A 16245-nucleotide genomic window follows, 5' to 3' on the forward strand; every position below is an offset into this window, starting at 1 on the left:
TCATGCCATCTGGTTTGCTTAATATAAAGAATTTGATTTATAGCATTTATTTTTACTCAAGTATGACAATTGAGTACTTTTACCACCACAAAACGTAAGTACATCTGAAACCAGATACTTTTAGATTTATACTCAAGTAGTATTTTACTGAGTGATTTTCACTTTTACGTGAGTCATTTTCTAATAAGGTATCTTTACTTTTACTCAAGTATGACAATTGAGTAGTTTTTCCACCACTGGTCACATGATGGGAGCTTCCTGACTGTGTGACACAAGGTGGGCACCTACAGTCCTCGGGGCCCTGACTGGTGTCACAGTTTTGCCTCAGCCCCTGCTAACACACCTGACTCCAATAATCAACTAATCATGATCTTCAGTTTAGAATGCAATTGGATGAAATCAGCTGTGTTTGCTAGGGATGGAGAAAAAGTGTGACACCAATCAGGCCCCCGAGGACTGGAGTTTTCTACCCCTGAACATATTGACCCCAGCATGACTGTTCACTTGGATTAGGATAGGGGCTCGTAGGAGGGGGCTGATGTGGGCTTCTGCTGCTCTCCCTGAGAATCACTGAGAAACATACAGTATCTTTGAAGATGACAAGATCAAGTTTTTAATTGTATGGTTATAAGAATTTAGATATCAAAAGATCAAATAGGGGGTGCTTGTACATGTGTGATATGGAAAAATGTTTTATGCATATCCCAATTCCCTCTGAGATACCCTCACGAGAGATCAGCCATTATTGACCACAATATGTTATGCAATAACTGTCACTTATGGTATGTAGGCTTAACATAAGTTTTAACATAAGTTGTGCATGTTGTGAAGAATAGAAATGAGAAAAGATGATAAGAGAAGACAAGGGTGGGGTGCATAATTTATTTACTACTGTGTTTTAGTCCTTACTCATCCTTACTCATACAAGTTTTTAACCGCAGGTTACTGGAATGAGGAAGGAAATGTGCAAAGTCATGGTGCAGTGTGAGGTAGTCAAATACTCATAACAACTGAATGACTGCGCTGTGGCCATAGCCGGTGTTATAACATCGCGAGAATTTGAGCTGCCGTATATATTTTCAAGCGATTCTTCTCATTCTTTGCACTCCTCCTCTCAAGCTGCCGCAGTGGGACCGAAGTAGAGGTTTGTGTATTGTACGCTTTGAATTTAACTTGAAAAGTAGGGGAAAATAATTATTTCGGTTACGGAAAAAAGAAAGTCAAAACTTAGTTATACCATGACTGTTTAGTTACACTTTTATTGCCTTCTCATTTTCTTTGTGTGCAATTTTATGTGTTTCAATATATTGTACATTTCCATTGACGACAGAATAAATGCTGTTTAGCTTTTACAATCGTTTTTTGGGGGATGATGTCAAAGTGGCCAACACCATTTGTTCAATGGAATATTGGACAACAAAATCAGATGAGGAAAATCACTGTCGAGAAAAAAACTCAGATCATTGTGAAACAATCCTGTTTTGCTTTCACTTTTAGTTCGTTCAGTAATAAATATTTTTAATGAAATAAGTTAAAGCAAACGACACATTTTCATATAAGATTTAATTAATGTATACTACAATCAAATTCCTATTAAAAAGAGGACTGTCCACAGGCCTACGCGGCTAAATCGCGGTGCGTTTATTGGCTGAGTAAATTCCAAAGTGCGCCAGAGCGTCAGTTCACCTTGAACAGTGAACTCAATTATTCGAATGCCCTGTTCGAGAACATTGTCTGCACTAGAGAAAGTTTGCCTACATGCACGTTGAGGAAAAATAACTGCGTGCGTGATAAAGTGAAGTTTTGTCAGGCAAGAACAACCAGTTGAACTCTTTGATTGATGCGTAAAATAAAGCCATAAATGCTCATTGAGGAAACACCTGTTGATTAGGTGTTGGAAATGAAAGTGAGTTCTTCATTTGAATCTATGTCTTCCTTGTATTGCTTTCAGTTCTGTACGCATTATATTTATAGCTTCAATGCTGAAAATATCTGCAGATGTACGATCTGTAATCAGCAGTAAAAAAATCTTGTAGCAAAAAATCATCTTGCATACTTATTATGTGGATTATAATTATTTTGGACCTTTCTTTTTATAAGGGTTGTTACAGAAAGTTTTCCTGCAGCAGGGGGATCAAGTTTAAATCGTACATATGTATAGAGAAAGAGGATGGAGCGAGCTTTCCAGTTCATCCTTCATGTCCAGTTATTTTACAGAGTGTTTTTGTGTACTGCCATTTAGTAGTTAATGTTGCTATACTGTACATTTGACGCATACATATTTGTTATTTTATTAGGATCCCCATTAGCTATTGCAAAGGCTGCAGCTAACTTTCCTGGGGTCTACATAAAACATGACACAATAAAGAACAATAATAGACAATGAACAGCTCAAGGACAGAGCTACATACATTTAAAATAAACAGTAGGAAACAAGTAAAGTGTTTTTTTCCCCCAGGCAAAGTGAAGATGGCTGCAGGTAAAGCACGCATCGGGCATCTGGCCCCTGGCTTCACGGCCAAAGCAGTGATGCCAGACGGCCAGTTCAAAGACATCAGCATGTCTGATTACAGAGGTTGGTAGGCATACTACAACGCTTCATACTATTCTGAACCTGAACTGGATTTTTTTGGCTCTGTGTGCTAGGATTTGTGACTGGTTTCATGATTTTACAGTTTATTATTACAGTAATGACCTATTAGTTACCTTGAATGCACACTGAATGTATTCATTGCTTCCAGGCTCCATTGGAATTCAATAAGTGTCTAATAGTGTGTCTATCTTGTGTTTGTGTCCTGTGCTGCCTGCCTGCAGGGAAGTATGTGGTGTTCTTCTTCTACCCGCTGGACTTCACCTTTGTGTGCCCCACTGAGATCATCGCCTTCAGTGACGCTGCCGAGGATTTTAGGAAGATCGGTTGTGAGGTCATTGGTGCCTCTGTCGATTCCCACTTCTGCCATCTTGCTTGGTACTTGGGGCTTTTTCACTTTGAATTTTTTTTTTTGCCCCCCGAAAATGAAGCCCTAGGTGACACAGAATAAGTTACAGTGCAGCTACTGCAGTTCTGTTATTCCCATGCTCACAGAAACCCCTTTCCTACTGTCCCTGTCCCGTCTGCATACCATGACTTGCAGGGATGCTTGGTCTCAGACAAAACAAAAAGACAGTCTCTTACGCTCTCTGTGTGTGTTTTTAAAGGACCAACACACCTCGTAAGCAGGGTGGTCTGGGTGCCATGAAGATTCCTCTGGTAGCCGACACACTGCGTTCCATCTCCACGGACTACGGGGTGTTGAAGGAGGATGAGGGCATCGCCTACAGGTGGGTTCACAACAGAAAAAGTTCAAGGGTCAAACTTCAGTGTCTCTGACCGACAAGGTCCAAACCCGAGTAACGTGCACAACACAAGACTGTTAATAGCCTGCTAAGCTAAAGCCTAGGCATTGGTTTTGGTAGCTAACACAAGTCATCAGGTTTCAGGCAAGGTTACATATCACGCAAGCATTGTTCACCGAACCACCTCTGTTACATACGTCTGATCCTGTAGGTTTAGAAGAAAATCACTCAATTTATTCCCTGTTTGCTTTTTCAGGGGCCTCTTCATCATTGACGACAAGGGCGTCTTGAGGCAGATCACCATCAACGATCTGCCGGTGGGACGCTCCGTTGACGAGACCCTGCGTCTGGTGCAGGCCTTTCAGTTCACTGACAAACACGGAGAAGGTACATGACTACACCTGCTGACTTTTTTTTCTCCAAAAACCATGCCACCTTATCCAGTATGGAATTAGCCCAACTTGTTGCAGTGCCATATTTCAGCCTGGTCTCATAGACTAGATGTAACACAGTAAACAAAAATCTGAGACACCCAAGTTAGTATGATATGTTATGTCTGGTATGGTTACATAAGACAAAAGGTTATTTGAGGCAAAAACGAAAGGAGGGTGATTGGTCGGGGAGGATGGGTGGGTGTATAAATAGGGCCGTAACCATACCAGTATCACAATACTCGTTAGTATCGTGGTTAGGGGGACCACATGTCCCGGATTGTGCGGGACAGTCCCGCATTTCCAAACAATCATGTCCTGCATTTTATCAACAAATTCAATGACAACTCATTAGGGAAAAAAAGGTTTATTTCAAACATTCCAACCGGTCTTGCAGTCACGCTGTGCTTATGAAAATATATACAGTATATCATAAGGATTTGGTAGCCTACTGGAGATGTTAAACACTTCTCCAATCTCATATTCTGCGCAAGACAAGATGATAGCCTTGCGACTTACAAAAAGTGTGTGTCTGATAAAGTAAGTAAATAGACGTATTAGATTGAAAGATAAGGTAATGTCGTCAAACCTGTGAGGCTCTCCATACTCATTAGTTGCTCATTCAACATATTTGCTACTACTAAACTCACCAAACAGAAATGTTTCCCAGATTTTCATAAAACAGCCACACATGTGATTTCTCGTTTCTGCATCACCAAAAATTGTGCGAGGCAATAGAGTAGGCTGGGTGCGCTTCAATTGCTTGTTCGATTCAGAGCGCACCGGAGTTTCTCCACCACTTCTCACAATGGTGCTTGTTTAGTAAAGTTACATCAAAGCTGAATCAATGTCTTGGAAGATCACATAATGATTAATTAGTATTCTTCATAACATAACCAAATATAATAGCATTGTATAACTTCACTATTACACCAAAAACACCACCTAATTTCTTATGAGATGGTTAGTTGAATAGTCCCAAAAAATAGGCAGAATTTGCTTTGATTGGAACAAAGAACAGGAAGGCTAAATTGTTTGTTAATTAAAAATATATTTTTTAAATTTAGACAATATGTGTGGGCATAGGCAGATTGGAGAAAGCATTTTCTGCATATTCTATAATGATATTCAATAGGCTAAATCTGTCGGTACAAACTGAGAAAGGATGACGTCATTTTAAATGCTCTCCTGGAACATAAAAAATGTGCACTGCTCCTTGCGTGGGATTTGTGTGTGTGTGTCTGGGGGTGGCGGCTGTCGAATGTTTTTTTTGCACGTAGGCTACACTGTCCAGCGAATGTCCCGCAAAACTATCATGTTATCTCACATTTGGGTATTTTAAATGTGGTCACTCTAATCGTGGCAAGGAAACAAAACACAAAGCATATTTAATTTCTTTAGGAAAACAGCCCTAATGTAGGAAACAAAATCATTATGTTGACATCTAGAGTCACATTGATTTATTTTCCATTTTACATACTGCAGGTTTTTAAAGGACCAGAGTTTGGTGTGCATTGTGTTTTCATTTTTGCCATAGAAAACATCATGATACTGGTATCATCACAGCCCTATGTATAACGCAAACATCTACCATCCCAAAGGTTGCGTGATCGAATCTCATCATAGACAACTTTAGCAACTTTGCAACTACTTACTACTTTTTTGGTACTTTGCGACTACTTAGCATGTTAGCTAACCCTTCCTCTAACCAAAACCATTTAACCTACGTAACTCTTAACCCTGACCCCTGGCCTAGCTAACATTAGCCACCTAACTAACGTTAGCAACCTAGCTAACATTAGCCACAACAAATTGAAATTTGTAACAATTTCTCCCATGTGGCGCAGTGGTCTAAGGCACTGCATCTCAGTACCTGGTTCAAATCCAGGCTGTATCACATCCTGGCTGTGATTGGGAGTCCCATAGGGCAGTGCACAATTGGCCCAGCATCATCCTGGTTTGGCTGGAGTAGGCTGTCATTGTAAATAAGAATTTGTTCTTAATTGACTTTCCTTTCCTTTTATTTTTTCTTTTATTTCACCTTTATTTAACCAGGTAGGCTAGTTGAGAACAAGTTCTCATTTACAACTGCGACCTGGCCAAGATAAAGCATAGCAGTGTGAACAGACAACACAGAGTTACACATGGAGTAAACAATTAACAAGTCAATAACACAGTAGAAAAAAAAGGAAAAAAAGAGAGTCTATATACATTGTGTGCAAAAGGCATGAAGAGGTAGGCGAATAATTACAATTTTGCAGATTAACACTGGAGTGATAAATGATCAGATGGTCATGTACAGGTAGAGATACTGGTGTGCAAAAGAGCAGAAAAGTAAATAAATATAAACAGTATGGGGATGAGGTATGTAAATTGGGTGGGCTATTTACCGATAGACTATGTACAGCTGCAGCGATCGGTTAGCTGCTCAGATAGCAGATGTTTGAAGTTGGTGAGGGAGATAAAAGTCTCCAACTTCAGCGATTTTTGCAATTCGTTCCAGTCACAGGCAGCAGAGAACTGGAACGAAAGGCGGCCAAATGAGGTGTTGGCTTTAGGGATGATCAGTGAGATACACCTGCTGGAGCGCGTGCTACGGGTGGGTGTTGCCATCGTGACCAGTGAACTGAGATAAGGTGGAGCTTTACCTAGCATGGACTTGTAGATGACCTGGAGCCAGTGGGTCTGGCGACGAATATGTAGCGAGGGCCAGCCGACTAGAGCATACAGGTCGCAGTGGTGGGTGGTATAAGGTGCTTTAGTAACAAAACGGATGGCACTGTGTTAAACTGCATCCAGTTTGCTGAGTAGAGTATTGGAAGCTATTTTGTAGATGACATCGCCGAAGTCGAGGATCGGTAGGATAGTCAGTTTTACTAGGGTAAGTACCTTGTGAAATAAAGGTTCAATTTATGTGAATAGCAATTAGATCACTATTACCACTCTCCCTTTGGAGGTAACATCCCAGTTTTGTATGGACTGGGAATGATAGGCTGATAGTAGATATCATCAGAGGGTATAAAAGTTAGAAGCTCAGGTTCAAAGTGTTTTGCTTATCATGCTGCACTGTTCTGAGACTCACACTTCTTCTCTGGTGTTTCCTCTCAGTCTGTCCTGCCGGCTGGAAACCAGGAAGTGACACCATCAAGCCCGACGTGCAGAAGAGCAAAGACTTCTTCTCCAAGCAGCAGTAAGACGACACATGTCTGAAGCCTGCTGTAGGACAGCTAGAATTACAGTACATTTCAAGAGAACAATGGTGAAGAGCAGTAGCCTACCTCTGTGCCTGAGAACTGTAGAACAACATCTTCAGCATCCCCTTATCTCATGTGTTTGGGTAGAGTGCAAATTATTATGACCAAACTATGAAGATTATATTAACGTATAGCTTGGAGATGTTTTATATTTTAGTCATTTAGCAGACACTCTTATCTTAGTGTCATTGATGTCGGCCTATTTTATTCTGCTGTATAATTTTTGTAACATCTGAGGTGGACATTCGTTTTTGCCTTTAGGCCACAGATGGGATAGTCTGAAATGAGGAACAGAAGCTTTACAGGACAAAACTTGTGGCGAAAACTCAAGTTACCTTTTTGTCTCTTTATTTACAACTCAATGTCATTTCATCTTCTAAATAAAAACTTTTACAAAGGCAAAGAACGCTAACGTGTTTTTCTTGCCATGCTTTATAATAATAATACACCTAACACGTTTTTTAATTACGTGCTGTATTACTTTTTATGATGAAAATGAAATATAATATGGATGAATTGAAAAATGTGTAAAACAGTCGTAAGAAAACTGCGTCCAAGATGTCCGACCGTTGATTTCAAGGTAATCTACTCATGTTCACATACTGTACGTATATTCATATGTGGGTTCCTTCCGGTTTAATCATGTAGGATTTATTGCGGCCAGCACTAGCCAAATGAAAAAAAAAAAAAACCGAATTGTTCGAGAACTGCACATCACAACTGCAGTTAACGTGGCCTCAATTTGATGTTACTTTGTAACTATAACATTGATAAGATTCCTGCAACATTATCTGCTTTTCATAGACAAGTATTCTTAGCGTGGTCATTAATATATAAACACAATTTCCCCCACATAGGTATTTTATTTGAAACAATAAGGACATTTTGTATAGAAACAAGTCTTGAATTTTTAAGAACTGGTTCAATAATCATATCCTCCTGGTGAGTCAACTTTTTAATGCAGAAGGATTGTTACTCAATTATGAGGATTTTTTAAAATCTCGTTACAATATCCCTGTAACACCTAGAGTTCGCCATAGTCTTTGATGCTATTCCATCTGGAACTCTCATGTTATTTAGAGGTGTAGCCAGACCTCACCTCCTTGACCTACCCTCGCTTAATCCAGTTGACTCTCCAATAGGGAAAATATGTTTCTCCTTGCTCCCTCAGAACAACAGATCTATATGTGCTTTTTTCAAAGGGCTATTATATCCATTCCTTATGTCACAAGTTACTGGAATACATTGGTCACTAATATCTGTTGGGGAAAAGTCTGGTTATTACCACACATGCTTGCTTGTTAACAAGGTCAAAGAGGTCTCTTTCAGAATGATCCATAAGTATTACCCTGCGAATCATTACCTGAAGAAAATGATTGATTGTACATTGATTGTACTTTTTGTGTTGAGCATCCAGAAACAGTTTCGCATTTATTTTGCCATTGTCTTCATGTAAAACAATTATGGAAAGATATTCAGTTTTATAATTGTTAATATTCTTGATGACTTTTGTTTTTTTATGGGAGAATGTGCTGCTCTGTCTCCTTAACCAAAGATAAAGAAAAACAATTTTACATAGTAAATGTAATTGTGCTAATGTAAAAATGTCATATTCATAAATGTAAATTCACTGATAAAAAACACCCTTCCGTGTTTTCTATAAGGAATTCGAGCAGTACATTAAGACCATTCAACATTATTCTAATAAGAAAGCTGTTAAAACAATAAATATGTGTGTGTTTTTTTTGGTCTTTGTATAATCTGTAATTTGTTGTACCCCCTAGCATATGTTATCATTGTCTATTTGTGTACTTGTATGTATACACACTATTCTACATTAGGAAAAAAAGAGTGCAGTTAAACTCGGTCTCGCGGTACTTTTTACCTCAGGTTGAACAAGGGGGTAGGTACGCTAGATACCTAGTGGTTTTGTCTATGACAAAAGTAAATCAGATGAACGTTAGCTACCTATAAACACTTATTTTAACAATATATAAATACTTTAAAAATAATTGACAGTACTGTAAAATTAGGCCGCTAGCTACTGGAAATTAGCTAACGACAAACCAACAACGTTCACGATGGCAGCTGGAAAGATGTGTAGTAGGCCAAAAAAACAGGAGACAGCAGAGGTATGACAACGGAACACTTGATTAATATGAGCTTGTGTAAATGTATATCGAAACTAATATACGTTTCAGTCGGTGAAACGGAGAAAACGTACTTTCAATCTGCAATGATGTTAGCTGGCATAGTTAGCTATTTTACGTCAGTTCTGTCATCAGTCAGTCATCTGGCGTACTCAAGTGGTCTTGCATGAGAACTGCACTGTCATTGAACATCCCACCAGATTCGGAAATGATTTTCCCCCTCTGTAGTGGACCAGCTTATTTCAAAACGAACTGAAAACTGAAGAAAAGTCCCTGGTCTTTGTGAAGCGAATGATGGCCCTCGCCGTTTCTTCCATCACATATCTCAGAGGAATATTCCCTGAGGACGCCTACAGATCTCGATATCTAGAAGGTGATGTGAGGGCAGTTAAGGTTATTTTTCAAAGACATGTTGTTTAAAAATGTTGTAAACAAGCACATGCATAACGTTAATTGTGTCACCACTCACCACACAACCAAAAATAATACTGTCTTTATCATAGTGTCTTTTTCAGCAACTGTTTTTATGTATCCACCAGATTTATGCATCAAAGTTTTACGAGAAGACTGCACAACACCTGGTGTCTGCAAAATTGTAAAGTGGTAAGTACATTATTTTGCAGGACAGACATATTTCCAGTTCATACAAAACAGCAGCTTCCCATGTCAGACAACACTCAAATTACATTTGATGGTGGTCATATTCTGACATTAAATTATTATTTTGAAGGCTGATGGGGTGCTTCGACGCATTAGAGAGAGGATATGTAAGTACAGGACCTTATGGTTCTTTTAAATGTGTTTCATCATTTTGTTTTGTTTTAACAGACAATTTGTGGCTATTTTCTTATCTTTTTACAGCTTCAGGTTGTGTTCATTGGGGTAGGTGAATCTAGGCAACAATGTTTCTTTTCTAAATACATATTTTGTCCTCAACTGTTGTATTTAAAAATGGTCTCACTATTTCAATGAAATGGAAGCTTTATAATTTGTATAATATGATATGCAGGTCTGCACCAATCCAGATAATCCCAACGTAAGTTCTCACTCCTTAAAACCCTTCACACACACACAGACCTACGTTCCCTGAAGTTCCATTGCTTCTAACATGTTAATGGTTGCTTCTCCCTCCATCAGTGCATCATCGAGTCATACCAGTTCAAGTTCACATACACAGACAAAGGACCACAGATGGACATTCTGAGGTGAATTTGTGGCTTCAATCTTCTCATTTAAGCTTTGATTCAGCCTAAGGTAAATATCTGATCTCCTTTTGAATCCCTAGAAACCAGAATGTGGAGATGCAGATCACGATGGAGGATACCAAGAAGGCCTCTGTCCTCTTGATCAGGAAGCTGTTTCTCCTCATGCAGAACTTGGACGTGCTCCCCAATGATGTCTGCCTCACCATGAAGCTCTACTACTTTGATGACAGTAAGGCAAATCCCTTTGTTTTTGTTGACAGTAAGGGTTACTACTGTATATGTCTACAGCTGTTACGGTGACCGTATTACCGCCACACCGGCAGTCAGGAGTCATGATTGCAGTCAAATTCCATGTGACCATGAGTCACAGTAACTAGGTTTCTCCAAAACTGTGCTCTGATGGTCATTAGTAGCCTACCAAACTTGTTAACGGCCAGTTGTTTTTATTCGGTACTCAGCATTCTAGTGTCCCACAAATCACTCTGACATCAATGCAAATGCATTCGAAAATCAAAACAAACACTTAATCAAATCAAATTTTATTGGTCACATACACATATTTAGCAGATGTTCTTGTGGGTGTAGCGAAATGCTTGTCTGCGGGTGTAGCGAAATGCTTGTCTGCGGGTGTAGTGAAATGCTTGTAATGTAGCGAAATGCTTCTCATGAGAGCCCTGGCATTGAGTTTGAGCGGAAAAGGATCACCTGTTGCGCAGTGAGCGCCAGCGCCTCATAGCTGGTTGATGCATGGAATAAAATAAATGTTCCTGTTGCGCAACATTTGTATAGGCAATGCAATTGCGTGAGAAAACAGAGTTGTGATGGCCTCTATTATTAAAAAGAGGAAGAGCTCATGAGCTTTCTATTAAGCACATTGCTTCGCTTTACGATAAAAGTAGCCTACCTGGCTGGCCTGAAAATTAACCACTGGAAAAGCGTACTCCCATTTCCTTTTCAAGTGCATACAGATGACATGTGTATTTTTTTTTTTTACCTTGCCCCTGTTCCGACAGGTGCATGATAATGGCCCATTCTAAATCAAAAGTACTTTTACACACATTATTTAGTATATGTAAAGACAAGATTAAATTGAAAATAGTCTAAATGGTAAGAATATTATCACTTGAATGATGCACAGCGCATGCATGTTTCTTGTGGCTTTTTCAAATCATAGTTGTATGCACCCTGTAGCCTAGCCCATAGGCTTATACAGTGCCTTCAGAAAGTATTCAGACCCCTTGACGTTTTCTACATTTTGTTTACGTTACAGCCTTATTCTTAAATTAATTAAACTTTTTCTTTAAAATAAATGTTTTGCTAATTTATAACTGAAATATCACAAAAGTATTCAGACCCTTTACTCAGTGCTTTGTTGAAGCACCTTTGGCAGTGATTACAGTCTCAAGTCATCTTGGGTATGACACTACAAGCTTGGCACACCTGTATTTGGGGGAGTTTCTCCCAATCTTCTCTGCAGATCCTCTCAAGCTCTGTCGGGTTAGATGGGGAGTGTTGCTGCACAGCTAATTTCAGGTCTCTCCAGAGATGTTCGATCAGGTTCAAGTCCGGGCTCTGGCTGGGCCACTCAAGGACATTCAGAGACTTGTCCCGAAGCCACTCCTGCATTGTCTTGGCTGTGTGCTTAGGGCCGTTGTCCTGTTGGAAGGTGAGCTGGAACAGGTTTTCATCAAGGATCTCTCTGTACTTGGCTCTATTTATCTTTTCCTCAATCTTGACTAGTCTCCCAGTCCCTGCAGCTGAAAAACATCCCCACAGCATGATGCTGCCACCATCATGCTTCACCGTAGAGATGGTGCCAGGTTTTATCCAGACGTGACGCTTGGCATTTAGTCCAAAGAGTTCAGTTCAATCTTGGTTTCGCTAGACCAGAGCATCTTATTTCTCATGGTCTGAGAGTCTTTAGGTGCCTTTTACTGAGGAGTGGCTTCCGTCTGGCCACTCTACCACAAAGGCCTGATTGGTGGAGTGCTGCAGAGATAGTTTTCCTTCTGGAAAGTTCTCCCATCTCCACAGAGGAACTCTAGAGCTCTGTCTGAGAGACCATCAGGTTTTTGGTCACCTCCCTGACCAAGGCCCTTCTACCCCTATTGCTCCATTTGGCCGGGCGGGCCAGCTCTAGGAAGAGTCTTGGTGGTTACAAACTTCTTCCATTTAAGAATGATAGAGGCCACTGTGTTCTTGGGAACCTTCAATGCTGTAGACATTTTTTGGTACCCTTCCCCAGATCTATGCCTCGACACAATCTGTATCGGAGCTCTACGGACAATTCCTTCAACCCAATGGTTTGGTTTTTGCTCTGACATGGACTGTCAACTGTGGGACCTTATATAGACAGGTGTGTGCCTTTCCAAATCATGTCCAATTGAATTTACCACAGGTGGACTCCAATCAAGTTGTAGAAACATGTCAAGGATGGTCAATAGAAACAGGATGCACCTGAGCTCAATTTCTAAAAACCTGTTTTCGCTTTGTGTAGATTCCAGAGGGAAAGGCAATTTAACAAAATGTGGAAAAAGTCAAGGGGTCTGAATACTTTCCCGAAGGCACTGTATGTTTTGCTAAGTTTTGTATCACAACTGAAGTGGCCAAATAACTCCAAACATAGCTTATATAGGCCCAAGACCCCTGGAACATGATTGGAGAGCCAGCCCATAGACTACAGAGCCTCTATTTAACTAGGCAAGTCAGTTATGAACAAATTCTTATTTACAATGATGGCCTACCCCGGCTAAACCCTGACAACGCTGGAATGAGAGACTGATGAAGTGTGTGCTGCCTGCGCAAGAAACAGAGCAGAGCACTTCCCTTTCATGCAACTTTTTTCAAATAATAATTTGTCGCATCATGCAGCCTTACATGCTGACCAAACCACTTGCTTGCGCGCATGTTGATATTGTCCACCCCATACCAGACGTGATCAGGACACAGGTTGAAATATAAAAACAAACTCTGAACCAACTGTATTAATTTGGGGATAGGTCGAAAAGCATTAAACATTTATGGCAATTTAGCTAGCTAGCTGTTTCTAACTAATTTGTCCTGGGATATAAACATTGGGTTGTTATTTTACCTGAAATGCACAAGTTACTCTACTTCAACAATTAATCCACAGATAAAAGGTTAAACAGAGATCGTTTCTAGTAATTTCCTCCTTCAAGATTCTTCTTCTCTGGACTTTATATGGCAGTTGGCAACCAACTTTAAGGTGCATTACCACCAACAACTGGACTGGAGTGTTGACCTCAGTTCATCTTTCAATCACCTACGTGGGAATATGCTCCTTAAAACCAATGAGGAGATGGGAGAGGCGGGACTTGCAGTGCGTCACACATAGAACCAAGTTCTATTTTAGCGCCTGGCTAAGGAGACGCTCGTTGACATACGCGAGCAGTCTGGGTGCAATGATTGAATAACATGTATGTGTACATTTATTTTTGCAATGCGCGCACGACGCAAGCGGTGTGGTCAGCATGCTAGAATGTATTAGAAATCAAACATATAGCCTAAGGTTTGTATAACAACTAAAGTTGCATAAATAACTTTTAAGCATATAGGAGGACCTGTTTCTTTAACTGTTCAACAGAGAATGTGCGCACTCCCTCAAATTGTTTGGGGAAAAATATCCTTTCCATTTTAATCAGCTATGTTCAATTGTATTGTTAGTACTATAAAATAATGCCACTGGAATTCTAAGCAAATCTTGCCTGCTAAATGAACTAGTGTAGCCCACAGCCAGATCAGGGCCTAACATAACTCAGAATATGCTCTTCTGATTTTCTTCATATCATCTTTCTTTAGACCTACCTAAAAGAATGGATTTATTGTGATGCTGTAGTCTATATTATATGGATTTATTAGACGTTTTAAAATGTAGATGTTCCAAAGGTCCACATCAGTGGCTTGTAGGCTATGAGTGGAAGCCAGAGCTGCTAAATGAGACCGGCAGTTATTTGAATGACAATCACCGGCTGACAAAATTTCATGATCTCCACAGCCCTTTAGTATGTCTGTATTGGAACCTCAAGACAGAAATTAATTATTGGGTCACGTCTTTCGAAATTGATGAAAGCAAATGCTTCTCATTAAATTCATTGTAGTTTTAGTCAAATACGATGTCTCTTGGTTGTATTACATTATGAAGTTGTTTAATAGGACTTAGAAAGCTCACAAAGCATGATGTTCAGTGAGTCAGTCAATCAATCATTAATTATTCTGTTTTTTCCCTTCCTCTCTACCCAGTCACCCCTGCTGACTATGAGCCTCCAGGTTTCAAGGAGGGGGTGAACGACAACCTGTGGTTCGAGGGCATGGCGGTGCACTTCAGAGTGGGTGAGGTGCACACCCCTTTCCACGCCCTGAAGGTGAGGGTGGCGGCGGAGCAGGGCCGTGTGGAGAAGCTGCAAGAGGGGAACTACCTGAAGGAGAGTCAGGTCTCCAAGGCTACGCAGAGGACTCTGCCAGGGCTGGCGCCAACCGGTGCACAGGTGGGCTGTTCTTAACTAAAGCACAAATAAAATGGCTAACTTGAACATGTTTGATCTGAAGACAGGAGTCTTCTCTCCACACACTTAGATCAATGCAAATAATGAAATGTGCTAACTGCCAAGGTTTCAGTCACAGTAGATTGCTGATATTTACTGTCTTGTTTGATTATTCACAGGATCCTGACAATGAGAGATACAAAGAAGATGACTTTCCCTCTGAAGATGGTATTAAGGAATGATAATCACATCAATCTCTTTTACTTTCTTCGTATGAAACCTGGATGCGTTTTATGGTATAAATAACAATAAATTAACTAATTTAACATATCGATAATAGCTTATTTTTTTCTCTCTAAGAGTCTGCACAGTTCAAGAAACCCAAGAAACCTGTGGCAAAGGTAAGTGAGTTTGTGGGCAGTTGGTTGGTTGTGGTCAACAATGGTTTGCGTGTTGTGTTTTTGGAGGAAGAGAAGATGGAGCTACATGAACAACAGCTCAATGGTGTAAAAACAATATTCTTTCAAACAGAGTAAAGGTGCTGCCAATAAACTGGCAAAGAAAAAAGGAAGAAAAGAGCAATAAAAATGTTTTGATGAAGACAGCAATGAAGACCCTGCTTTTTCAGCTTCCTGTCAGACACAGTAAACATGAATGTGGCTCGAGGATGTAACTTCCTCATTAGATTACAAGGATTTTACTCACCAAGCATGTTTACATGAATATTTCATTTCTATGCCTGTTTGAACATTTTTAAAACCCGAATAGTAAAGCCAGCCTTACGGTATTTCTTTTGCAGTTCATTGCCTGTACAACACATAATATATATCTACAATATCTTAGACATTTCTAATATATTTTCCCATTCATAGGAAAATCAATTCCATTTGTTTTATTGTAGCTGTATATTTTTTTATACTTTGTTCTTTAACTTTTCTTTTTTATGAAATTAATTAAAAACTTATGACATGCTGGTTCCATATGTGATGCCTGAAATATACAATATTGTAAGTATGATATTTATGGAATTAAAGCTTTACTTCAAAGCCCATTTATAAACTTGTCATGCATATTAATGAAGAAACGAAAAAGGGTGAAATGAAAATACATGCACACAGCTTTGAAATGGTAAACATTGATTTGGTGATACATACAAAGTACAAGTAAAAATACAATTGTACAAAGAAATGGGGCAGCAGGTAGCCTAGCAGTTAAGAGGTTGGGACAGTAACCGAAAGGTTGCTGGGTCGAATCCCTGAGCTGACTAGATTTTTTTTTAAACTGGCGATGTGCACTTGAGCAAGGCACTTAACCCCAATTTCTCCTGTAAGTCGCCCTGGATAAGAGCGTCTAAGTGACCAAAAAGT

At 39.8% G+C, this 16245-nt stretch overlaps 2 protein-coding genes across 4 annotated transcripts; both read left to right on the top strand.

Annotated features, from left to right (window-relative positions):
* Positions 1–1020: 1020 nt before the first annotated feature.
* Positions 1021–7424, top strand: LOC112260723 (peroxiredoxin). Of its 2 annotated transcripts, none has more exons than XM_042328900.1 (6): positions 1021–1144; positions 2459–2575; positions 2815–2968; positions 3199–3321; positions 3593–3723; positions 6876–7424. In XM_042328900.1, the coding sequence occupies exons 2-6, from the start codon at positions 2470–2472 to the stop codon at positions 6959–6961; spliced, it is 600 nt and encodes a 199-aa protein (XP_042184834.1). In that variant the 5' UTR covers positions 1021–1144; positions 2459–2469; the 3' UTR covers positions 6962–7424. The 2 variants fall into 2 exon arrangements, with proteins under 2 accessions (XP_042184834.1, XP_042184835.1); XM_042328901.1 differs by having other exon boundaries at positions 1131–1155.
* Positions 7425–8870: 1446 nt separating this feature from the next.
* On the top strand, positions 8871–15923 carry zte38 (zebrafish testis-expressed 38). 2 transcript variants are annotated; one of them, XM_024436028.2, is made up of 12 exons: positions 8871–9153; positions 9400–9544; positions 9711–9774; positions 9902–9938; positions 10033–10053; positions 10181–10207; positions 10309–10376; positions 10457–10605; positions 14637–14881; positions 15058–15106; positions 15239–15279; positions 15410–15916. In XM_024436028.2, the coding sequence occupies exons 1-12, from the start codon at positions 9103–9105 to the stop codon at positions 15461–15463; spliced, it is 951 nt and encodes a 316-aa protein (XP_024291796.1). In that variant the 5' UTR covers positions 8871–9102; the 3' UTR covers positions 15464–15916. The 2 variants fall into 2 exon arrangements, with proteins under 2 accessions (XP_024291796.1, XP_024291795.1); XM_024436027.2 differs by having other exon boundaries at positions 15239–15923.
* The last annotated feature ends 322 nt before the right edge of the window (positions 15924–16245 follow it).

This window comes from Oncorhynchus tshawytscha, linkage group LG10 (assembly GCF_018296145.1).
Source record: "Oncorhynchus tshawytscha isolate Ot180627B linkage group LG10, Otsh_v2.0, whole genome shotgun sequence".
NCBI classification, from domain to species: domain Eukaryota; kingdom Metazoa; phylum Chordata; class Actinopteri; order Salmoniformes; family Salmonidae; genus Oncorhynchus; species Oncorhynchus tshawytscha.

What these genes read in the sequence shown, in the direction of transcription:
- LOC112260723 (XM_042328900.1), top strand. Translation starts at nt 2,470, where the DNA reads ATGGCTGCAGGTAAAGCACGCATCGGGCATCTGGCCCCTGGCTTCACG. An exon ending in CACTTCTGCCATCTTGCTTG is followed by an intron (nt 2,969 to 3,198) that starts GTACTTGGGGCT and finishes GTGTTTTTAAAG; the next exon opens with GACCAACACACCTCGTAAGC. An exon ending in GATGAGGGCATCGCCTACAG is followed by an intron (nt 3,322 to 3,592) that starts GTGGGTTCACAA and finishes TTGCTTTTTCAG; the next exon opens with GGGCCTCTTCATCATTGACG.
- zte38 (XM_024436027.2), top strand. Translation starts at nt 9,103, where the DNA reads ATGGCAGCTGGAAAGATGTGTAGTAGGCCAAAAAAACAGGAGACAGCA. An exon ending in AAAAACAGGAGACAGCAGAG is followed by an intron (nt 9,154 to 9,399) that starts GTATGACAACGG and finishes CCCCCTCTGTAG; the next exon opens with TGGACCAGCTTATTTCAAAA. An exon ending in CCACAGATGGACATTCTGAG is followed by an intron (nt 10,377 to 10,456) that starts GTGAATTTGTGG and finishes TTGAATCCCTAG; the next exon opens with AAACCAGAATGTGGAGATGC.